The following is a 19009-nucleotide window of genomic DNA, read 5'->3' as shown; positions in this document are numbered from 1 at the left end:
CCTCCACTTGGTCGACCCACCTAGCTCGCTGCGCACCACGTCTTCTTGTACCGATCGAATGGCTCTCGAGAACTGTATTAGTCGGGTTGTTATCCGAAATCCAGATGATGTGACCCGCCCACCGTAGCCTCCCGATTTTCGCGGTATGGACGATGGTTGGTTCTCTTAGCAGCTGCTGTAGCTTGTGGTTCATTCGCCTTCTCCAAGTCCCGTCTTTCATCTGCACTCCGCTGTAGATGGTACGCAACACCTTCCGTTCGAAAACTCCAAGGGCGCGTTGGTCCTCAGCACGTAGGGTCCATGATTCGTGCCCATGTAGATAGATAACTTCGTGTTACGGCGAACTTTATTCGATCGTAGAGTTCTGCGGAGTGCAAAGTAAGCACGATTTCCTGCCACAATGCGCCTCTGAATTTCTCTGCTGGTGTCGTTGTCGGCGGTCACCAGTGAGCCCAAGTACACGAATTCTTCAGCCGCCTCGATTCCATCACCGTCGATATAAATTCGGGGTGGCGGGCGCGGTGATGCCTCCCTAGGGTGTCTACTACCTGGAAAAACCTGGAAAACCGGGAATCCTCAGGGAATTTTATTTAACAGGGAAAAACCTGGAATACTCAGGGAATTTCTTGAGTACTCAGGGAAATTTTACTCCGATAAAATAAACATTGGGTCGTATGAACCAAGTAGTAAAAATCCATATAGAAATTTCGCTACAAGGATTTTTTCCAGAAATTCCGTCAGAATTTCTTTCTGGAACTTCTTTAAAAATACCTCCTGGAATGTCTCCCAGGATTTCTAAAATTCCTTCCGCATTTTTGACGCTATTTTTCTTGGTACTCCTTTTTGATTTTTTTCCGGAAAGGTATACTTCCGGATTCCTTCCAGGATTCCTGAATTCCAACCGATTTCTCCTGGAGTTTTTCACGGGGATGCTATTTCTTTCCAGAGTTCCTCCAGTGTTTTGCTCAAAGAAATCTTCGTAGGATTTCTACCAGAATTTATCCCGAATACTCTATAAGAATATCTGTCGGGATAAATCGTGGAATTTCTTTTGGCACTCCTCACGGAAATTTTACCCGATTCCTTCCGGTGTTCCTCTTGGGATTTCCCCAGAAGATCTTTACGGAATTTCTTTCAGAGTTGCTAAAGGAGTTATTCCTGGGGTTTCTACTAAAGTTCCTCCAAGGGTTTCTGAAGGAGTTTTCACGAATTTACTGCAAGAGTTCCTCAAGAGATTTTTTTCATTTTTTTCCTGTGATATCTTCAAACCATTGCTTTGGGCTTTCTTCGAGATGTTCTTCCTGGTCTCCTACAGGAGTTTGTTAAAAGTTTTCGCGAGATTTATTTTGAAATTTTACCTGCGATTTTTCTTGGAGTATCTCCTGGAACTTCTCTCAGAAGATTCCTTCCGATGTTGTGCAATATTCCCAAAATTCTTCCCGGAATCTTTACCAGAAATTGTCCCGAGATTCTGGATACTCCTTTAGGGATTTCTTCCAAAGTAATTGTATGGATTCTTCTACGGGTTTTGCTCAGAATGTCTCCTGAGAAATACCTTATAGGAAATTCATGGAGAAATATTCGAGGAAATTCAAATAAAATCTTGCGAGAAACTCCACAAAACATTATTGAAGAAATCTCGACAGGAACTTCAGGAAAAACCTGAGAAAAAAATGAGACATCACGAAAAAAGTTCTAGGTAACAGTAATCCCGAGAAGAAATATTAAGGACATCCAAGGAGGAATTCTGAAAACCTCATGGAATCCTGAAAGCAGCTGCGGACGAAGTTCCGCGAGGAAAACAAGAGGAATATCGTTAAACTATCGGTAAAAATCCAATAGTTTATGGATAGCTGTCCTGAAAAAACCACTAAAAAGACATGGACACTGGCTTCAGCCGGCGGCTGTACCGATTGAACGAAACTTAACACAGAGTGGCTACGGAAAAGAAGCTATTCTCGTGAAAAATTTCATCGCTTGGAGCGGGAATCGAACCCTCATTCACCCGGATTCTAACCGCATGGCTACGAGGTTCAACCAATGACATTCTTGAAGAAACTTTGAATAGTTTTGGATGGAACTTCAGGAGGAATCCAGCGAGAATCTCTAGAAGTATATCGTAAAACCTTTGCAAGAAATATCGGGACGTACTCAAACAGATATCTCGTGTGAAAGAATGCTGCGCAAAGCCGTGAAGAAACTTTGGAAGAAATTCCAGGAATTATGCTCAGAAATCTTGAAAGAATTTTTGAAGAGTAGGGGAACTTACGTATTTTCGGCAGTTTTGTTGTCTTCGTCATGGGCAGAGTTGGTCATTTCTCACACTTTGGCTTAAAAAGTGCAGATTTGGGTGCAGTCCAGAGAAGTGTGCCTTGCCGCTCTTTTGTGTGAAGAGAAAAAATCACACGCATCTCAAAGCGGAATATTGAGAGTGTGCGTAGTGCATCATGATTTTTGTTTGGAGTGGAGCGGTTACTGTTCACACACAGTACCTCGCTTTAACTTCAGAGTGTCGCGCTGGAAGAAATGTAGGTTGTCATGGCATCACGGTACCTAACATAAACTCAACTACTAACGGAGCACCGAAAAGAAGTTGACGTTTGAAGCTAGCAGGCTTTCAACGGAAAGACATTGCAAATTTCTTAACTTTGTGTGTGTTTTTGCGTTGTTTTGCACCAAATTATTTACCAGATATACTTGAGACCGCATGATGCACTTAATTAGAAATGGGACCATAATTTGTTGCTCCTAGCACGGAGTACGGCACGGTCATTTCTGCAAAAGCTTCCTCCCATAAACTTCCCTTTACTATCTGCGGACGACAAATGTTATCATTGGGGTTAGTTAGCCGATTGCTGAGCCGGGTAAACCTGGACGTACATTAGGGTATCACTCCATCTCCTGTAAACTTTTGCAGAATGTTCAATTTTAACAAATTCGGATACACGTAGGTTTAGTCGATTTTCTAACGAAAGCTAACGTTCATAGACAGATTAGCACGGGCAAGCGTTGATGGGTAAAATGACATACCTACAATCAAGTCTGAAAACTTCACATCTAGTGTACCCTGTCATAAATTTGCTTTAAGCCGGGTGCCGGAACGGTCTGACTGTATTTTTGATCATATTTTGGAGCCTTGAAATTGCTCTTTTCTTGCCGGGTGTACGAGAAAACAATTCTCTTACACTCCGGGGAGATTGCACAAAAGTGCGTGGCGGGAGAAGAGTGAAAATCAGAAGAGAAATCCTGATCAAGCAAGCCGTGTGTGGTGGGTGAAAAAAAGCACTTATCTTTCGGTTCTCCTCAGTGATGACCAACCCTGGTCATGGGGGATCTTTTGAAACCAACCAAGCTGAATATGATCAAGTTTCAGGCAATTTGGCCCGACATAAATCCCTCATGACGAAAACAACAAACCTGGTGATGATACCCCAAGTCACCCTTTATAATTTTTAGAAAATTTGGGTTATTTCTTGAATTATAAACTTTCAAAATTTCATCTGGAAAAAACCTGGAAAACTCAGGGAATTTTATTTTGAGTTATGAGTCTTCGACACATTAATGACTAATCCAATTCGCCTGGCTTCACTCTTTAGTCGGATGTACGTTTCCGCCATCGTCTCAAATTTACGAGCAATAATATCAATGTCATCAGCGAAACCAAGCAGCTGAACGGAATTCGTGAAAATCGTTCCACTCGTGTTTATCCCCGCTCTCCTAATTACACCCTCTAAAGCAATGTTGAACAGCAAGCACGAAAGACCATCACCTTGCCATCACCCTCTGCGAGATTCGAAGGGACTCGAGAGTGTCCCTGATACTCGAACTACGCACATCACTCGATCCATCGTCGCCTTGATCAACCGTATCAGTTTATCCGGGAATCCGTATTCGTGCATAATCTGCCATAGCTGTTCTCGATCGATTGTATCATACGCCGATTTGAAATCGATGAACAAGTGATGTGTGGGCACGTTGTATTCGCGGCATTTCTGCAACACCTGGCGGATGGCGAACATCTGGTCCGTTTTTGTGCGTTCACCTATGAATTCAGCCTGATATTGCCCCACGAACTCTCTTGCAATCGATGATAGACGGTGATATATAAAAAAAATGAGAGAACCAGCCAAGAGCTGAAAGTCTCATAAAGACAAATCAATCAATCAATCAAAATTTGAGAGAGTACCTTGTAGGCAGCGCTAAGTCGCCCTTTTTGTAGATGGGACACGCGATACCTTCCATCCACGCTTGAAATCTGATAAAATAACTTACAGTTGCGCTTATGTCCGGTCTCGATGATAATGCACGGTAGGTTAGACATCCAACTAGCTCACGATACGGTTGTGTTGTTCGATAATCGCTATTATTGGTTTCCGGCCTCAAATTTGAGTTCATCGGAATACTCACAAGCTTGAAATCATCCTTACCAAAACGTATCAGCATGTATTCCACGTACTTCGGTTGACTGATCTTAATTCTAGCCTTCTTGAAATTTCGTTCTACCTTCAATCCCAGACAATGCTTCAATCGGCAGACCAGCTCTGGATTTGTGCTCGGTAGTCCCTCAGGTTGACGCATGTAGACATCTTTTTTCAGGAGGCCGTTGAGGAATGCAGTTTCACGTATATATGATGTGCATGGTGCTGTTCTTGATTCGCCACTGCTAGCAATCTTCGAACTGTCGTAAATTTCGACACAGGTGCCAAGTTTTTGCCAAAGTCGAATCCTCTCCTCCGGGAATATTCTTTTGTTACGATACGTGCCTTGTAACGATCCAAATTTCCGTATTCAGCGCGCTTGATCTTGAACACCAACTTGTTGTCGATAATGTTCCTTCCGGGCGGCTTCGGCACCAGCTCCCAATTGTCATTTTTCCGTAAAGAATCGTGCTCTCTGTCGATGGAATCTTTCCAGTGCGTCCAGTTACTACGTTCTCGCAGTCCAGGTATGGTTGCTGGTAGACTGTCCACGTACGCTTCAGCATTTAGTGCACACACCATCACGGAATCATCAATCGGTTCGGTGGTACCTACCTGCGAAACTTTGATCGCCAGAGTTTATTCCAAAACTAGTCATAATATCTAGGAACTTACCGGGGATTCTGTGCTCCCATCCGCCATGCCTCGTGGACACTTCTGCAGGGCAGCTGCCACGTTTTAGTTGCGAAGGGAGCACGCCGATCGGTTCGTTAGCCTCGTCAGTCACTTCAGATTTTTCATTCATCGAATTGTGGAGCTTCTGGAGCAGGAATCTCTGTCGCTTCCTCAATCACCTCACCGTCACGTCCACCAATTCCTCTCCGTCCGTTCCGTACGGCATCATCGTCGGTTGTACAGGTTACATTGTGTTTTCAACAGCATTCCGCTCATCAAACACTACATCCCGGGACGTGAAGATCTTCCTTGTTCTGGGGTCCTAAATGCGATACCCATTCGTTGTGTATCCAACCATCAAATTCTTCGAAGTCTTGGAATTCAACATGTCTCGCTTTTCTCTAGATACTCACGTATACGCTACTGATCCAAAAACTCGCATCTTGTCTACGTTTGGTTTTTGGCCGTACCAGATTTCATACGCAGTCTTCTTTTCTTGAACCGCCGACGTCGGACTTCGGTTGAACGTGTATGCAGCAGTATGTGACTTCGATAATCCAGCATCTTGAAGCATCGACCTCGCCTTTTCCGACAGCGTACGATTCATCCTATCTGCAACTCCATTTTGTTGAGGACTGTACGGCACGGTAAATTCCAATTGAACTCCTTCGGCCCGACAAATGTCACGGAAAGATTTGCTCGTGTATGTATGTATTCTCCGCCGTTATCGCATCTGAGCTTTGAAACTTTCACACCTGGGCCACGTTCAAACAACTCCTGTACTTTATCTTTGGAGTCCAACAAGCAGACTGCGGTGAAGTGACTAAAATCATCAAGAAATATCTCACCGCTTTCTATTCCAAGTAGCCGGGTGAACATCCGAATGGACCGTTTTCAGCAATCTGCTTGAACGTGGGTTCGTAGACTCTTCGAAAACTTGTCTAGTCTGCTTTTCAGCCAAACAAACTTCGCATATGCATCTACTCGGTCGGTTTTCAATCTTCGATGTAGTTTTTACCATCTCGTGTTTCCAAAGACTCTTCAATCTCGCGGTGCCTAGATGTCCGTATCTTCTATGCCACAATTCGAATCCGTCTCGTTTGGACGCCATCGCACTAACACTTGTTGCTGTGTTACCATTACGTAGGGATGCAGATGACCAGCTCGACGACCGGTGTCCACAATTCGTCCATCTTTCTCTATTGGCACTTTACCGCCGACGATCTTCACCGCCATTCCACTGTCTTCCAATCGTCGCAGCGAAAACAGGTTGCACTGTAACTTCGGTACGTAGAGCACCTCGTTTACCACGGCCGGCTGCTTTTTCTCGTTGACCAGGCTATCCACTCTTACGGTGCCTGCGGTTTGTGCTACATATGATCACTTGACCAGACTTCGCTACAGCAATATTGACTTTTCGCTTCAATGGGTGTAATTCTTCAAATAACGATTTGCCCTTCAACATGTGGTCTGTGGCGCCTGAGTCCAGGAACCATTCAATCTTCCGACTCTCTGCAGCTACTAATGCTCCGCTGCTTCCGCTACTGATACTCGTCGTCGCAATAAACGTCACCTCATTCTCGCTAGTTATGTTCGCTGCGTCATCATCAATGCCTCCGGAGTGAGGGCTGTCACGTTAAGAAAAAGAGTTAATAATAATCGAACTGCATGTTCTTTAGTCGATCGGTTTTAACCGATAATGCGGCTCTGTATATCACTCATCACGATGAAAGCTGTTATGAAGCCTTCAAACGTTCGCACCACCCAGGTAACCACTAAGCATTTGAATAAGCCGTACAGTAGCCCGTATTATGCATTTGAACTGCTTGCTGCCCTACATAAGCAGTTCGAATGCATAACTGCCTTGAGTTAGCATAAGCTGTGCTGCTCAAAAGCTTTTGGCTGTTAATTAGCATTTCAACTGCTTGAGGTGTTTTCACTTCGGAGCAATCAGAACGCTTTTCAACTGCTCTTTAAATGCTAATAGCAAAGAGGTTGAGAGATGTGTTATGCATTAGGCAACACATATTGTCTCTCTCTTACAGAGCCTATGCTTCTGTTTACAAATTTGTGCATCTGATTTGTTTCTTCATTTTTCCCTACTCATGCAAAAACTCAACTGCAAATGGATTGGATTGGGAATTTGTCCATCAAAAAATCACCAATTATCATTGCGTCGGAAAATGTGTGCCGAATAGGTGGATGCTTTGGTAGATCATAATATTGTTTAAAAGAGGGAAGAAAGAATAATATTGCAAAGATAAAAGAAGGAATGGTAACGCTCTACCACAATTAAATATCTATTTGAAAACAAGTTTTGGGATATTGAAACAAGAGCTGCAATCCAATCATTCTTTATTTTGGCGATAAAATCAACGCTCGACACCGGATCAGCTGTAGCATCGCGGATCAGGAGCAGCAGAATCAGCAGCACATATGATCAATCTCCGAATCGTAAGTTCAAACCCACATCACTACAAAATTGAGCAAAAAGTATCACCTAGCACCAGCTGGAATATGGAAGGACGATGAAGCGGGGAAGCGGACTGAGAGAACGAGAAGCAAACGTCAATCTATTTTTGTTTTTTTTTTTTTGCTCGACCAGGCGTTACGCTACTTAGACATTTCGTCACGACGTTCCTGAAGGTGTTGCACTAAGACAGCCCGTTATTTTGCCAAAATCTGCTGTGAGGTAGCACTAAAGGCGCATATACGGCTAATTAGCATTAAACGCCTTGTCGTAAAGGCTACTATAATGTTGAAGAAATGCTATTTTAAATGCTTACTGGTTACTTGGGCATGGATCCAGTGTGCAACATGTTGAATAGTCAGTGATCGCTCCTCATAACTTGTTTTTAATGAATACTGGCAGCACTGCCGCTGACGCACCATAACAGATCGAGACTTGTATTGTTGTTTATAATGCAGTTTCTTTTAGTTATAAGTCAACTGTTTCTGTAGAAACACCGATTAAATGTTCTGTGATCCGTAGAAGTGTTCCGTGTGTTTCTTTTGCGATCGTGTAATTTGACCAGATATGGGGGTCGGCCAACACAACACACTTCCTGCAGCTCGTCGATGCCGCGGTTCTTCAGTAGATCGACGAGCATGCGGGTGCTCCCGATGAATTTGAAAGATCGGCAGTTCCATGTACCGGGTTTCCAATCGTAAATTTTGTTCCGTCACCTGGGTTATTGTCGTCGGTTCTTATTATTTTGTTGCTGATTTTTCGTGGCTATTCTGTTCTACGGTCTGACTCCAACTCCCTAACTTTCCGATGAACTATTGTGCACCGTTGAGCTATGAGTCCTTCACTGACACTGGGACGTTTATTTTACCCCCTAACATAGAGAATAGACGCTGTCCTGAAGAACACACGCTCAAGCTTTCAGAAGCAAAGCCCGTCTTCCTTGACAACTTATGACTTAAGTCCCACCAGGATTGATTACTCGATCTTTGTTCTATGTTTTCGAAGGTTTTCTAAGTTTGATTATAGCATGCTTAGAAACCTTAGCTCTTGCATATAGCTTTGTTAGGTAGTTTCCTAAGGTTTCTTGTAAGCATCTACAGCCGGGAACTTTCATGACAATAGTTTTGACCTAACATAAAACCGAATGGCTCCACTGTGCAGCTTCTAATATGCGCCTGGTGCTGCGACGTGACATTGCGCAGTAGGCATTGCATGTCGCGCGCGCGCAACTTTTACGCTCATTACACATGTCCCCCGCATGAATGCGACGACCTTTCTTATTCGAATCAACATATTTTGCCGACAAAGCGCGACCAGACGATGGCACGCGGTAGGTATGATGGTGTAGCCAACAACATACCAAATAGAAAAGAAAACATATTATGACGACAGAAAGAAAAGAGAATCGCCGATATTTTTAGCCACCAGAAGAAAAATGAGCGTAGATATAGGTACATGGTGGTGGTGAGCCACTGCTGAAAGACTTCGGCAGCTTCCTATCCTATCCTTCGTCGCGATGTCGCTCGCGAACGGATCTGAAATAATTCTCGCGCGCGGTGCTACCTTTAGACAGGGTAGATGCGCCAGTTGTGGATGTACAAGTAATGATCAACATTGGGCAATAAAACCGCTATGCTCATTGTTTCATCAGTTGTAAAGATGTATCATATGAAAATACCCTATTTTGGCATTACTACAGCAATATTCCTTCTTCTCTAATATTGGTCGTTCTTCATATTATGCCAAATGGCGTTATGAGAAATATTACACTCGAATGGAGTATTCGCATTTATATCGGTATACAAAAATGGCCTAAATATTACCTTAAATAAGGTTTCAATCTTGTTTTAAGGTATTGATCAGTGTCCTGAATTCCAAAAGTTGGATCGATGTCCCTAATTGCCAAAATAATCATAATTGATACATCTACCCTGTATCATGTGTGCTCGATTTTCATCTTGATGCAAGAGCGGGTACAAGTAAAGACGATGAAGAGGATTCACTTCCCAAAAGAGATTTAACAGCTGTAGTAGCATCACGACACTTTTCGGTTCTTTGTCATCCAATCCACTTGCAGTAGCGCGCGATAAGGCTTTTGTATCCTGTAAAATAATCAACTGATTAGTATCTTCGCGAGAGATAAGGCATATACTAAAACGGTTGACCGTCGGCATGGGCGATGAAATGTTGAGTTGATCTTGATTTTTTTTTCTTCATTTTCGAAGAAGCGAGTTGAGTAATCTGATTGTTTGTATTTTTTGTTGTTTGCAGTTCTCGGCGGTACAATAAAGTAGACGATGCATTCAGTCAAAAGCGATGCCTGACCTGGTTCCACGAGTACACAACGCCAGACGATCCCGATACGTTAGGTAAGAAAAACAATGCAACAGTGGGAAATGGGCTACCGTCAGTGTGTCAGTAACTACTCACAGTTCAATATTCGTTCACTTTTCTATGATGATATTATTTTCTGTTGTTGTAATTGTAATTGTTTTATTTATTCATAACGATAACCTTTTGGATGTACCATATATAAGGTCAAGGAAATTGCAGTTTGGATATTAAAACATTGTGACAGAGTAATAAATTAACAGAATTACGAGTTTGACAATACAAAAGTGAGTAGGCAAATTACAAAATGTAGATTACAAGCAAATCATTAACTACTTGTTACTTTTATTTGATATCGTTTTTCCTATTTCAATTGAAATGATACATTCTTTGAAATGAATGGTTAAAAAGGTGTTAATGTATGACCTAACGAACGAATAAAAATGTTTCATTGAGATAGTCATAGTAGTGCACATCGACCTTTGCTCTCCGGAGTGAAATGTGTTTCAAATAAACAATACCTATCTATGTGATTTCGAAAAGTAACCAACAACACTGGAAGAGTTCTTTTTGAACTCTCAACTTCTAATTATAACCTGAAGGATCTTCTGTTAAAGCTTTTTGGATTATTAAATACTTTAATATACCGAATAATGTTGTTGCTGGATTTTTCATATTTTCGCAGTTCTCTGAACAGCTTCTAGTCAACAAACTTGCAGACTTAGAAAGCTATTTATCAATTCAATTCAATTCGCTATTAATCATTTCTTAAGTCATTTCTCTCAGTCCGTCAAAAAATGCTTAAGTATTTATGAGTTTGCTTGCTAGATTGTTCTAGAGTATTTATTGAGTTAGTTTGAAATTCTAAAAGCAATTCTAAAAAAAAAAACTTCTCCAGTTTCGTTCTCTTCATTATTTTATTTAAACTTCACCTATAAGACTGCCAGAGATTCTGTCTAAGGAGGTCAATATTGAAGGGGGTTGCTGCCGACCATTTGGGAACCTATGCACTAGTTGGGTGAATGAATAAAGTTTTTCCCACAGTACGCTAAATGAACTAGGGGAACTTCCGTATTCTCGGCAGTTTTATTCTCTTCGTCATGGGGGGTTTTTTGAAGCCTGTAGGTCTCAGAGTTGGACTCAAATCCTTCCCGATCAAGCTGATTTATATGCCAAAATTTCAGGCAATTCGGCCCACAAAAACCCCCCATGACGAAGAGAACAAACCTGCCGGTAATACCCATCGTCACCCTATAACATATTCACCTAACACTCATCCACTCATTCACGCAGGTCCGGATGGTATGGAGAAATTCTGCGAGGACATTGGCGTTGAACCGGAAAATGTGGCGATGCTGGTGCTGGCGTACAAAATGGGCGCCCGGCAGATGGGCTTCTTCACACAGTGCGAGTGGCTGAAAGGGCTGACAGATCTTCAGTGCGATACGGCCGGCAAAGTACAGTGCAAGCTCGACTACCTGCGCAACCTGCTGAACGACCCGAACGCGTTCAAAACCATCTACAGATATGCGTACGACTTCGCTAGGGTAGGTCTCTTAGTAAAACTTTTGTTGTAATTTTCTCTAGACTCAAATCAATTCATCGACAGGACAAAGACCAGCGCAGTATGGACATCGAGACGGCGAAAGCGATGCTGCAGTTACTGCTCGGCAAGCACTGGCCCCTCTATGCACAATTCGCCCAGTTCCTGGAGCAGTCCAAGTACAAAGTGATCAACAAGGATCAGTGGTGTAATATCCTCGAGTTTTCCCGTACTATTTCAAATGATCTTACCAACTACGACGTCGATGGAGCATGTAAGTAAATTGTTCTGTGTTTTTCTCTATCTACTTTCATGTTAACTTCTGAATAATCTTGAAGTCAGACACTCATGAAGTAATTTTTGAACTCAGGTAGAAATCTTTTGTAAAAATATTAAAACATAGATTCGTTGAACAATTTTCAACATCAACAATAAAAAATGCATGAAAGTTTTCATAAACTACAACAATCAATTCTTGACATATATCGCAAATAGTGCGGTGCGGTAATTCTATGTGGAATGCTTAATTGACCCATAGGAAATTTTCAACAACACTGCACACTATGGCCTGCCCGCTTCAATGCTTTTATCCTTTTATGTTCATATCTCCGTAATTTTGATGATTCGAACAATTATTTTCATAGTTCTTCCATAGAATCTTTCACGGGCCAGTTCTATCGCTGCCTCGAAAACTCCGAGTGCTTGCAAGTCCTCCTCGAGCATGGTCCACGTCTCGTGCCCGTAGAGAACCACCGGTCTTATTAGCGTTTTGTACATGGTGCATTTGGTGCGTGGGTAAATCTTTTTCGACCGCAGTTTCTTCTGGAGCCCGTAGTAGGCCCGACTTCCGCTGATGATGCGCCTCCGAATTTCACGATTCACGTTGTTTTCAGCCGTCAGTAAGGATCCGAGGTAGACGAATTCCACCACCACCTCGAAAGTATCCCCGTCTATCGTAACATTACTACCCAGACGGATCCGGTGGTGTTCGGTTCCGCCTACCAGCATGTACTTTGTTTTTGAGGCATTCACCACCAGTCCGACCTTTGCTGCTTCGCGTTTCAGGCGGGTGTACAGCTCTGCCACCGTTCCAAATGTTCTGGTGATAATGTCCATGTCGTCCGCAAAGCACAAATTGACCGGATTTCGTGAAAATCGTTCCCCGGCTGTTGAGCCCGGCTCGTCGCATCACACCTTCCAGAGCGATGTTGAAGAGTAGGCATGAGAGTCCATCACCTTGTCGCAGTCCTCGGCGAGATTCGAATGAACTAGATAGTTCACCCGAAACCCTTACGCAGTTTTGCACACCGTCCATCGTTGCTTTAATCAGTCTAGTCAGCTTCCCAGGAAAGCCGTTTTCGTCCATGATTCTCCATAGCTCTGCGCGGTCGATACTGTCGTATGCCGCTTTGAAGTCGATGAACAGGTGATGTGTTGGGACCTGGTATTCACGGCATTTCTGGAGGATTTGCCGTACGGTGAAGATCTGGTCCGTTGTTGACCGGCCGTCGATGAAGCCAGCCTGATAACTTCCCACGAACTCATTCGTTTTAGGTGACAGACGACGGAAGATGATCTGGGACAACACTTTGTAGGCAGCATTCAGTGATCGCCCAGAAGTTCTCACATTCCAAATGGTCACCTTTCTTGTGAATGGGGTAGATTACCCCTTCCTTCCACTCCTCCGGTAGATGTTCGGTTTCCCAGATCCTGACTATCAGCCGATGCAGACAGGTGGCCAACTTTTCTGGGCCCATCTTGATGAGTTCAGCTGCGATACCATCCTTACCAGCTGCTTTGTTAGTTTTGAGCTGATGAATGACATCCTTAACTTCCCTCAGCGTGGGAGTTGGTTCGTTTCCGTCCTCCGCTGCATTGGCGTCGACGTTTCCTCCGTTGCCGTGGTCTCCCGTGCCTACGTTCTCCACGCCATTCAGGTGCTGATCGAAGTGCTGCTTCCACCTTCCGATCACCTCACGTCCGTCCGTCAAGAGGCCTCCGTCTTTATCCCTGCATATTTCGGCTTGCGGAACGAAGCCGTTGCGGGATGCGTTGAGCTTCTGATAGAAATTCCGTGTTTCTTGGGAACGGCACTCCGCTTCTTCCAGGCGGCGCTTTTTCTCCCGAAAGAGGTGGGTCTGCTGTTTTCGCTTCTGTTTATAACGCTCCACGTTCTGTCGAGTCCCTTGCTGCAGCATTACCGCCCTCGCTGCGTTCTTCTCCTCCAAAACCGTTCTGCACTCTAACGAATTGGAGAGACTCTACAGATTAGAATAAGAGAAAGAGAGAGGAAGTTTAATGTCGGTAAAGGAGGCCTACGAATTAAATATAGGAATGTCTTTGAATAAAACAGCAGGGGTACCACAGACAAACCGACCTGTGCTTGAGTTATTTTGAGCGAGAAGACTACTCCGAATCCAACCAAGGACTTCTCCCTAATCTTCCAGGAAACAGTGAGGGGTTTACGTATACAGCCAGCCAGTGATGAGAACAGGCGTAAAGGTGGTCTAGACTATCGGCTAGGTGGTCTTTATTCAGTTTAACAGTTTGGAATATAATCCAAGGGAGGGTCTTTTTGTTGCATCAACGTAGCCAGACGTGCTTCGTGCTTTCTGTCCAGTGATTGGACCCAAAAATCCTTTCCTTCGAGAGGTCTCAGGCCGGGCAACCCTGAATGGTCTCCTTCCGGAGTGGTGCATAAGCCATCTGCTAACGTTACCGGAAAGCACGTTCGAACGAACGGTTACATTTGGCGCCCAACTTTGGGCCAGTTCGTTACACCCTGGTACTCGGACGTAGATCAGCCGCCCCTAACATGGGGATCAGACGCTGTTGTGTGCCGCTCCTCCTGGAGAACAGACGCTCAGGTTTGCCGAAGCAACGCCCCCCCCCTTCCCTGTCAGCCTATGACCAAAGTTCCCACCGGGGTTGGTTACCCGATCTTCCCTTAGGTTGCTCATAGTTTCCGGCTTGTACCACGAGAAGGTAGGGATATGAGTTGCTGGGCAGAGGCTATAGTGGATCACAATGGAATCTGAATTGCGTAGCATACCCAGCCTTTACCGTGTCACTCACTAAACAGTTTAAATTGCTGCGGGGACTCACTAAACAGTTTAAATTGCTGCGTAAGCCATGATTTTCTGATTATTTGAAATGTTTCATGAAATTGAGAATGAAATAATCAAAGATTGCCTTGGTGATCGCGACGTTTAATCAGAATACACTTTCACGGTGCTTCATTTACCGTTATTATAAAAAAAATATACCATCAAAACCTGAGACGCCATTCTCTTTCTTTATTATTCCTACACCTCTGGACAAATTTTTAAAATAATCGTTAGACGAAATTTTGAGTTACGCCCTTTTAAAGGGCCTAACCCCTAAAAAATCAGGGTTTCTATAGAAAACCATTATATTTCATAACAAAAGCATGCCTTGACGTCCCAAACAATTGAAAGTATCGTAAATAATGCTACAATTTGATGCTATGCGCTAATATTGACTATTTGTATTGATATTTGTATAAACATTGGCCATTACGCTAATATAAGGGAAGTATTTTCAAACATGTAGAAAGCAATCATTTTTGTATCAATTGCTATTGATAGCGTGGAACGTAAGTTTTTTGTATTGCTATTTTATAGACATGTTCATATCAGTTACTTGGAGTGGAGATGCACAAATTTCGTCACGCAAAAAACGACCTTTTTAAACAACATGTTTATATCCATATTTATATGTTAAATAACATATTTAACATATTACAAGGCTATAGCAACATATTACCGAAGATGTCCGATTAGCAAGATGGCCATGTGAGTGGGACGTCCTCACAAATTGCACCCTCCTTGTAAATTGTGGTCTTTTCGACCCAAACCGTGCACTATTACTGAGCCTTTACCTACGCGATTCGTTAGGAAGGATATTGTCGGGCCGCCACCAAACCGGACGTCGCTCAATCAAGTCGCGACGCGACCCGACTTGCGACGTTTTTGAATTATGTCAAAAGTAGTGCGCATCCTTCCCGTTGCTGTCAGCAACACAGCGCACTAGATGCGAAACAGTTGCGACACTTGTGTGCCAAGAAAATGGCAGTTTTTGATTGAATGTCTGTCTTGATTCCAACCGAATAGACAATATATATTATATAAAACTAGCTGTCCCCGGCAAACTTTGTCTTGCCTACTGCGTTTTTTGACGTTTCAAGTCTTTAGCCAAGCGCCCAAGTCCCCGTTCAAAATGTATGAAAACCCAATTTTCCATGTTTTTGGCCTCATAAACAGGCCCCTGACACGGCCTATATCAATGCATTGGAATCATGGTAGACAGGATGTCCTGGGCGCTAGTAAATAGCGCCCACTGTCAAATGCGAAAACATCAACAATTTTTTGTTTAACATTTATTTTGGTTTGTTGATCAGTTTTTGGAATCATTTTTTCCACCTCTTATGATCACAAAACATTTCAAACTCGCTTTAATATTAATGTACGGTAAGAGGAGCATGCGATTAGTTGAATAAAGCAACCCAACAAACACGCATTGTGAATGTGATTTCGTGTGTGGCTCACAACATTAAACAAAAGCTGCGTTTGTTGATTACACGCTCGTTTCAATTTGCACGAATATGAGTATAAGGCAGTTGGATGTTGGCTACGATAAATTTCATTTATGCCAGGGGCCTGCTCATAAACCTTCCTTGGGTGAAAACTAACAGAACAAAACTTAGACGACCCAAATCGGACCATCCGTTCGCAAGTTATGCGCGGTCCCACGTATGCCACTGCATTTTTATATATATAGACTAGCTAACCCGGCAAACTTTGTATTGCCCATTTCAATTGTGGCTCTTGCACTACGACACTTTAGATTGGTTTAGTTGAGATGGTTTTGAATTTCTTCTCTTCTCATAAAACTTATTATAATTTCACAGTTTTTCTAATGTTTTTGTTTATTTTCTTAACACAGTCACCATGTAAACAAATTAAACAATTCAAAAATCTTGTTGATCATTTCTTTCGTTTATTAGTTACATGGCTTCAAAGGATATGTAAACTAATTTGTATACTCATCGGAAGGCCGGCTCCAGAGGCACGTTATCTTCCATTTTGGGCATTTGTTCCCATATGTTATCATAATCCCAAATGCTTGACTAATGAGAAGTTCAAGCTTCTATTAAAACAGGTCTCTTATCTAAAAAACACACCGTTCGTGTTTTATTTGCCTGTATAAATGTAATTTTTGGTTGATTTTTATGTGACTTTCCACTCTTTCGTAACAGTATAATTCGAAAGAATAGCCTATTTTTAAAAGAAGGAAAAATCTTTAATGAACTATGCAGTATGGTTGCTAACCAACTCTTTATCAGTGTTAAATTCTACCACAGATTTAACAGTTCAACTGCCATAAGCTTAACAACAATATGCCACTCGAAAGAAAAACCTTTGATTAAAAGAAGGGAACATTTCTGTTTTAATTTTCAGTATTTGAAGCACAAATGTAACAGTGTGACTTGACATATTTAACAGCCTATTCCTAAAAAAAAGTTAAAATCTCAGATATAGTGAGCATTATAAGCAGCAGGAAGTATAAATTGTATGGCAATGAGGGCATGTTGATCATTCTGCCTGATGGCAGTTTGGTTCAATGGCCATTTGACCTGAGAGGATTTCGGAGAGAATCCTGAGAGGATTCCGGAGAGAATCCTGAGAGGATTCCGGAGAGAATCCTGAGAGGATTCGGGAGAGAATCCTGGGAGAATTCCGGAGAGAATCCTGAGAGGATTCCGGAGGGAATCCTGAGAGGATTCCGGAGAGAATCCTGAGAGGATTCCGGAGAGAATCCTGAGAGGATTCCGAAGAGACTCCTGAGAGGATTCCGGACAGACTCCTGAGAGGATTCCGGAGATAATCCTGAGTGGATTCCGGAGAGAATCCTGAGAGGATTCCGAAGAGACTCCTGAGAGGATTCCGGACAGACTCCTGAGAGGATTCCGGAGATAATCCTGAGTGGATTCCGGAGAGAATCTTGGAAGGATTCCGGAGAGAATCCTGGGAGGATTCCGGAGAGAATCCTGGGAGGATTCCGGAGAGAATCCTGGGAGGATTCCGGAGAGAATCCTGGGAGGATTCCGGAGAGAATCCTGGGAGGATTCCGGAGAGAATCCTGGGAGGATTCCGGAGAGAATCCTGGGAGGATTCCATTATTTTTTCAGCTCATTCGATCCTTCAGATGGAAAAACTTGTCATACCATAAAAACGAATGCAGTAAGCAGTAATTAAGACATGCGTTTGCTTAACGTTTGTTGCTACTGGTGTTGTTGAGAAATTTGAAACAAAAAATTTTGTATTGAGAAGGCCCGTAATGGTGGTTCTTGATCAAATATTCCAGTAAAAATTACGCTTACCAATCGAGAAATATCTTTTATTATCGATGCAGCAATTTTTATTGTGTTTGGAAATAAAATATTTTATCTGTGAGATTTTTTTCTATTCTACCATGCTACATTTTTTGACCAATTTGTGCAACTTTAAATTTCAATCATCTAGTTTACAGAGCCCTATTTTTTAACTTTTACCAGAAACATCAACAAAATTGGTATTATTTGCTTCGTTAGCATGTTTACTATAAGAGCTAGAAGAAACTTTTTTGGATATTGTGCTCAAATTGAAATGGCAGTTAATCGTTAGTGTATTTATAATTTCTGAAACAGTCTATAATAGAAAACGCCATTTTTCAAAAATTAATATAACTCTTTAAAACACATCTAAGAAGAATTCAAAATCTCTAAGCAATCTTTAAAAAAGTTTTAATCTTTTGATTAAATTTCGACCTCCTTATCTAATACCGTAAGATTTAAAAACTATAGATCTTGCTTTATAATAATTACATTAACTTTCATAAAAATGCAATAGTAATGATTATCCTGGACTTTCAATACCAGTTCTAAGCGAATTTCCGGTAATTTCCCTGTTCTGCCGTGAATCGCATATCAGTCCCATCTTTGCTGGATTTCCTATGCAAATGGGACAGATATGCGATTCACGGCAGTGTTTTTCCCGATTGTTTGCTATTCGTCTAATTTTAATACAAAATGCTGTCAATATTAGTGCGAATTGTGATCAGATCCGTTTTTTATTTGTGCGATATGTGATAGGACTTTGTATGGCTCTGCTGCTTGTGCTATGGTTCAGTGTGAAAGTGGTATTTTCCTGTTCCTGGTGTTTACTTACAGTGTGAATCGCTGACGATCGTCCGCCAGGTGTTTGTCCGTCAAGCTATATCATGCGTTGCGGGAAAAATTAGCCCGCAAATTCAATCGCAATGGTAAATAGACGTGCGCGACTGCGAGAAACCGTTTTGGTGTCATATGCGCGTTATTCCTGGGGTAATTTGCGAACTTATTGAAGAAGACACCAAATCAATTTATCGTCAAAGCGTACATCTATTTACGATTGCGATCAAATTTGCGGGTGGATTTACGGCGAAACGCGCAGTACTAAAATCAGCTGAGGATTGCAGGATTTATAAAATGGGTTGCCTCGCACTTTAATGTTCCATTCGTGTGTTTAGGTC

General features: G+C 42.5%; 1 protein-coding gene across 2 annotated transcripts in view; it reads left to right on the top strand.

The window, feature by feature from the left end:
- The window catches only part of LOC109414175 (DCN1-like protein 4), a 43258-nt gene that overhangs the window by 11335 nt on the left and 12914 nt on the right, over nt 1–19009 (top strand). Inside the window, exons 1-4 of one of the 2 annotated variants that reach the window (XM_019687959.3) lie at nt 9557–9749; nt 9835–9932; nt 11188–11441; nt 11504–11711. In XM_019687959.3, coding sequence (XP_019543504.1) covers nt 9736–9749; nt 9835–9932; nt 11188–11441; nt 11504–11711 — 574 coding nt within the window. In that variant the 5' untranslated portion in view covers nt 9557–9735. Of the gene's footprint in view, nt 1–9556; nt 9750–9834; nt 9933–11187; nt 11442–11503; nt 11712–19009 lie in introns of those variants that run through there. The other variant, XM_019687957.3, reaches the window with a different exon arrangement.

Source organism: Aedes albopictus, chromosome 3, assembly GCF_035046485.1.
Source record: "Aedes albopictus strain Foshan chromosome 3, AalbF5, whole genome shotgun sequence".
Classification (NCBI taxonomy): Eukaryota; Metazoa; Arthropoda; class Insecta; order Diptera; family Culicidae; genus Aedes; species Aedes albopictus.
This window is presented reverse-complemented; position numbering and strand designations above follow the sequence as displayed.